This window comes from Pyxicephalus adspersus, chromosome 3, assembly GCF_032062135.1.
Source record: "Pyxicephalus adspersus chromosome 3, UCB_Pads_2.0, whole genome shotgun sequence".
Taxonomy (NCBI): Eukaryota; Metazoa; Chordata; class Amphibia; order Anura; family Pyxicephalidae; genus Pyxicephalus; species Pyxicephalus adspersus.
In genome coordinates this window covers 138,013,586-138,019,699 of record NC_092860.1, presented here as the reverse complement: position 1 = coordinate 138,019,699, position 6,114 = coordinate 138,013,586, and the positions used below count along the sequence as shown (strand labels likewise).

At 37.7% G+C, this 6,114-nt stretch overlaps 1 protein-coding gene across 1 annotated transcript in view; it reads left to right on the top strand.

Annotated features, from left to right (window-relative positions):
• Positions 1-6,114, top strand: part of ACOX3 (acyl-CoA oxidase 3, pristanoyl) — a gene marked incomplete at its 5' end in the record, with an annotated part of 78,107 nt that overhangs the window by 17,516 nt on the left and 54,477 nt on the right. Inside the window, 2 exon segments of the mRNA XM_072406887.1 lie at positions 4,959-5,055; positions 5,372-5,554. Coding sequence (XP_072262988.1) covers positions 4,959-5,055; positions 5,372-5,554 — 280 coding nt within the window.

Genomic DNA, 6,114 nt, shown 5'->3' with positions numbered 1-6,114 from the left:
CCCCCACTAAAGTTACATTCTTTAGGGCTCTGCATGCCAGGACACCACTGGTGTTAAAGAAGCACACCTTCTGCCCTGAATTTTACCATTGACATCTTCAGGTTTCTGCCAGTCATACCCAATTTTGCACCACACATGTACAAGATCAGGCGCCACATTATCAGGGGGTGTTCCACACCAGCAAGATACCCATCCACTGATCCTATGAAGAAATCATGTGCAGGGATGTAATGGAAGGCAAGGTGTGGGGGGGGGGGTGTATTTATGAGCTCAGTGTGGGAGATAAAATTTTAGTTTACAAGACTCCAAGGCAGTAAAATAATGTCCAGTTCTCATTCTTTTGAAAGGTAAGGAGATTGAAACATTTCAGCAAAATTTCTCAGTTTTTGCAAATGCAGTCAAAGGGAAAGGTGAAATGAAGGTGTAGTCTGGGGTGCAGTTGGCTTTTAATGGCTCTGAGGACTTCTTCCAACTAGCCTAGTCTTACTCTTTTTCCAAAAAAAAAATTCACATGTATTGCATTATTATTAAACTACAGGTAGTCTCCGAGTTAAGGACATCCAACATGCAGACTCTTGCTCCTGTGCAGGACGGAGGCTGGATTGGGGGAAAGGGGCGGTCCGCATGATTTGCAGAAGAAATTTTTTGCTAATCAGCTGAGGTTGTGGGTGATCTTAATGGGGGGGGGGGTGAGCTCTTTCTGCAGCCTCTTGTTACTCTTTTACCTTTAATGACCAAGACAAACTCTGCAGTTGTTTCTTTTTGCATGTCAAAGCACAGCTTGCTCCAGAAGTTAATAAATGTATAGGCTCCATAATTTTTTTTTGCTTTGTTTGTGATTAACTTACAGTGAGGATTTTTTACAGTAACTGACACCACGCTGCCTAATAATATGTTGAGCCAATCATCTGTCCTAATTGCATTTAAAAAAATAATGTACCAGTTCCGACTTACATAAAAATTCAACTTAAGAACAAACCTACAGTCCCTATCGCGTATGTAACCCGGGGACTACCTGTTCAGATAGAAAGAAATAAACAGCAAGAAAAAAACTGAAATAACTGCAAAGTAGCAATACTCAAATAACAAATACACAACATCGAGAAAAACAACCCCATAGATACAAAATACACAAAATACATAAAATACATTTAACTACTCCAAGTATACATCTGTGTATATTATTCAAACACATTTCACTTCAATAGCTTGATTAGCCTGAGAGTTTTCTCTTCAGGAAAATCAGTCATTTTGCTGTAAAATCATTTTCACTAGATATACATATATAATTCTCATCTTTATTTAGAAGCATTCATGTAATGTTTATGTTTCTTTCTTACAGCTATCAATTTCCAGCCTTACCTTTATTTGTTTGCTGTCCTTTACAGTTAGAGCAGGTATTACAGGTCACGCTTCAGCACAAATTTCATTTATTTTTATTAGAATGCATTGGACTGGCTCATAAACCCTTCACACAGCCAGTGAGAGCCTGAACTGCATAGTTCTGTTTTTGAATCTCCTGGTTCTCCAGTACAGGAAAATGAAGAAAAAATAAATGTTCCAGGAATGAAAAACAGTAAGCATGGATCGAGCCATTTTCCACATTTTAAACATTTTTACTTTTATGGATTTTCCATTAAACACTTTGTATCGAAATGACCATTAAATACTTGAACATCCTTCATTTTCATGGAGCAATTTTACAAAATTGCTATTTATTGTGTCTGAAACTGCCATGCACATAGCGAAAGTTTGAATGTTTGTTCTAGGGTATGGCTTAGGACTGTCCTTGACAGCATTTGACATGTAAGAAAAAACAAATTGTGGGAAAATTTCACTGTTCTTCTGCGGCCACTTTGGGCCTGATTTTTTTTTTTTATTTAAGCTGTCCAAGGCTGGAGAGGATACACTTTCATCAGTGAAGCTAGGTGATCCAGCAAACCTGGAATGGATTTCTTTAAAGTTATTTGCTATTTGTTAGCAAATGTTTTAAAACCCGGATCAGATCCAATCCAGGTTCGCTTAATCTTCCAGTTTCACTGATGAAAGTGTATTCTATCAAGCCATGGAAAGCTTTAATAAATCAGGCCCTTCGGTGATCACTGTTAAGTTTACAGCTGATGGGGCATTGGCAGTAGTAGGTGACTATAGTAGTGGGGTAAACCAAGCCTTTTGCCGTTCCCTTATTGGCCTAAACATTTTATTATGTACTTAGTTGTTTTCCTGCATTTTGTATGCATTTTGATAACCCCTAAATACTGGTATAAAAAACAGATTGAATGGTGCTTATGACAGTTCTGAGGCTGCATTAGACCCGCTTTGCATTCTGCTGCTTTTCTTTGGACCAGCAAGGTTTAATGAAGTGCATTTTAAACTCAAGCCAAGCCTTTTCTTGACAATTGTTTTACATTGAACTACATGCATTTGCATTAAAATAGCAAATGCAGCCTTTGAAATTGTACAATTGCTGTGCAATCATTTAACAGTGAAAACTCTGGACCTGACCCATACAGTTACCCACTTATATAGCACATACTATTTCAGTAAAATCCAGATACCAAAAGCGAACACTCGTTAGATAATTCACATGACTAACAGGAGAGTCGAATTAGTGTAACATACCTTTATTCTGTGTATAGGAATTTCAGATATCAGCTTCCTAATACAAAAGCTCTCTGCTCGAGTGATTAGAAATAATGTATCCATAAATGAATTCACTCTGGTGGCTGTATAAATATTTATCATTGCAGTAAATATTCTGCAAACGTTGAAACACGTGCATGCCAAGATTATACAAACAGACAGCTTTTACTGAAAGTTGAGAAATAAGAAGTGCAGCCAAAGTTTTCTTTTATATAATGTTACACATACTTGTCAGTTTGATTTCTCTTACACCTATAAAATAACTTTTCCATTGCTGGAGAGAGCCTTTGCCCTACTCTTGGATATAAAAAAACTCACAAGCTAGTGCTCTGAGTACTGGGGCAAGAGGTTTTCTACCCCTATAGGTAAGGGTGAAATCTTTTTGAATGACATATATTGATCCTACTCATGGTTGCACAAGCTTTGCATGGGGCAAGACGCAATCATGAATGTGTTTGTGCACTCGCTGTTCAGTACTGCTTAGTGAAGAACTAGTGGGGTTGATTATAATTTTTTATGCTATCTAAATTAGTCAAAGTTGACTAGGGTTAAGGGTTAATAAATTTTAACTTCATAAAAAGTAAATGTGTAGATGAAAAAAGTCAAGATTGAAGCCTAACTTAAAGCGGAAGTAAACTGAAAAGAAAAATGCATTCACTTTTACTCCTGCAGATCCTTTAATCCAGTGGTCCCCAACTTTTTGAAACTCGCAGACCACTAAATTTACGGAGTCCGGACCGCGCATGCACGGGGAGCCATCTGTTACCCAAGGGGGAAGAAACTTCCCCCCAGAGTGACGTAATGATGCCAGAACCCGCCCACTCTCCTATCGCAGGTCTCAACTTCCCCTTGCGGCTGAAGAGGAAGGGGTAGTCAGGGTGGTGACCACATGGAAAGTGCAGAGAGAATGGGTCAGTGTTATGATTTGGAGTTGCTTCAGCTGGTCAGGTCTAGGTTCACCAACATTATGTGCCCAGAAAAAAAAGATCAGCATGAGACTTCATTATCACACGGGGATTGCCCACCACAGAGTCCAGACCTTAACCCCATGGAGAATCTTTGGGATGTGCTGGAGAAGACTTGACACCATAGCCCAAAGTTGGATTTTCTATTAAGGATGAGAGAGTTCTTATCCTTAATAGAAAATCCTGGCAAAAAATGGACAGAAATAAATGTTGTGACATTGACCATGATTTATTAAAGCTCTCTAAGGCTGGAGAGCATGCACTTTCATCAGTGAAGCTGGGTGATCCAGCAAACCTAGAATGGATTTCTTCAAAGTCTAGCAAATGTTTTGAATCCTGGACCTGATCCACTACAGGTTTACTGGATCATCCAGCTTCACTGATGAAAGAGTATCCTCTCCAGCTTTAGAGAGCTTTAATAAATCAGCCCTAGTGTCTAGGCAAATAGTTTTTTCTCAAAATAGTAACTGTATTTTTAGCATATAATTTGCTATTGGAACAGCAACAGTCTTTCTGCACAGTGCCTATGCAGTCTACATTGTTTTAGCCCCAAAGCTAGACAAATCCCACTCATTCCTGCTTTTGATTATCAAATTACATATACATATAATGTCACAAGTGGCAGGTTATAGTATCGGGAAGAGAAGTGTCCAATATTATGGTAACTGCCACACAGATACCCCATACACACTTTATTATGTGTTTATTATATTTAATATATTTCACCCACTCTCCAATCGGAAGTGGGTGATATATAATCCATTGCAGCAAGTTACATGAAATAACGATTTACAGATCTGCCACTGTATAGCAAAGCAACCAATCAAATGATGTGCCCGATACATTTTGGATCAGTGTTTCTCAACAAGGTTTCCTTGGAATCCTAGGCTTCCTCTAGAGGTTGATAAGGGTTTCTAGAGCAATGAACAATTTTGTTAATCTCAGGTCAGTTTAACTGACACCAATGATCTTTTTGGCTATCTGTAAGGGTGACATTCTTCATAATGAGCAGCAATATAGGAAGCATTTTTCCTAATGACCACCACACTAAGAAACTGCTATGGATATATAATATTTACAGCAGGGTTACCCTAAAGACCTAAAAGTTATTTCATGGGGTCCACCATGTTAAAAAGGTTGGGAAACACTGTTTTTGATAGACTATAACTGCTGTTCTAATCAACAAACGTTATTGCAGTTCGGCAGAAAAGATATGTGGCGTTAATAGGATTTTTACAAGTTTTCTGTAAATGCTTTGCAGAGTATTACCCATCCCCAATATAGGACTATAAATGTAATGTAATGTTTTATTTTGGGGTATAATATATATGTAATCTGTTTGTTTCTCAGGTTTGCAATGTTTTACAATGTTCGGATCCCACAAGAAAACCTTCTAAATAGTACTGGAGACATTTCACCCAGTGGGAAATACACAAGTAGATATAAGGTAAGGGTTCTACATTTTAGAGAACTTCATCCATTTATTATCATTTTGTTACTGGCAAAGCTTACCAATGTCATTATATGATATTAGTCCATGTAATAAACCCCTCTATGACCCTGACTCCTGATAATTCATGTACAACCTGAGCCCATCATCTAGAAGTGTTCCACAATAATTGATTCGCAGACTAACACATATTCCTTCCCACAAGGTGTCTCTAAATTAGTTTTGTTGTTACCTTTAAAATGTGTTGGACCAGGTCATTATTATTAACATTATTATCTACCATACATCTGTTAATTTTGTGTTTTTCCTTTAGGATCCAAAGCAGCGTCTTGGAGCATCTCTTGGTACACTTTCCAGTGGCAGGGTCTCGATAATTGGAATGACAGTGGTAAATCTAAAACTTGTTGTATCCATTGCTATCCGATTTTCAGCAACCCGACGCCAGTTTGGACCAACAGAAAAGGAAGAAATACCAGTACTTGAGTATCAGTTACAGGTAAATATCCAGTTGTCAATCTCTATCAGAAAAAGGAAACGGATAAATCAATTTATATTAATTTTAACAGTTTAAAAATATATCTACCTTACACATTGGTATGGCAAACATGCATTTCTTTGATTTAGTGAGTATATAAAAAAGTGATTTGCAACATTATGATTACATTTGTGCATACATACATTCATACATTTGGAATCTTATATTAAAAACTATGCTTAAAAAAACAAGTTGATCAACAATTCATTTTGAGATCTGCTAATACACTACAGTAAGCATTTCCAATGTGTTGCAGTCTACAGACTCAGTGTTTTCATGTAAAAATTCCCAACAGCCTGACAACGTAGGGCTTTCATTATGTGCAGAACTGACAACCTCTTCTGCTTACACATCTTCATTGGAGAAGAATTGTGGTTAGGGCTGTTTTTTTAGCAGTATTTTTTGTATATACCGTATTTTTCGGACCATAAGACGCACTTTTTTTCCTCCTAAAGTGGGGGGGAAATCAGGGTGCGTCTTATGGTCCGAATGCAGAGGTACAGGGGCATATTTTTTTACTT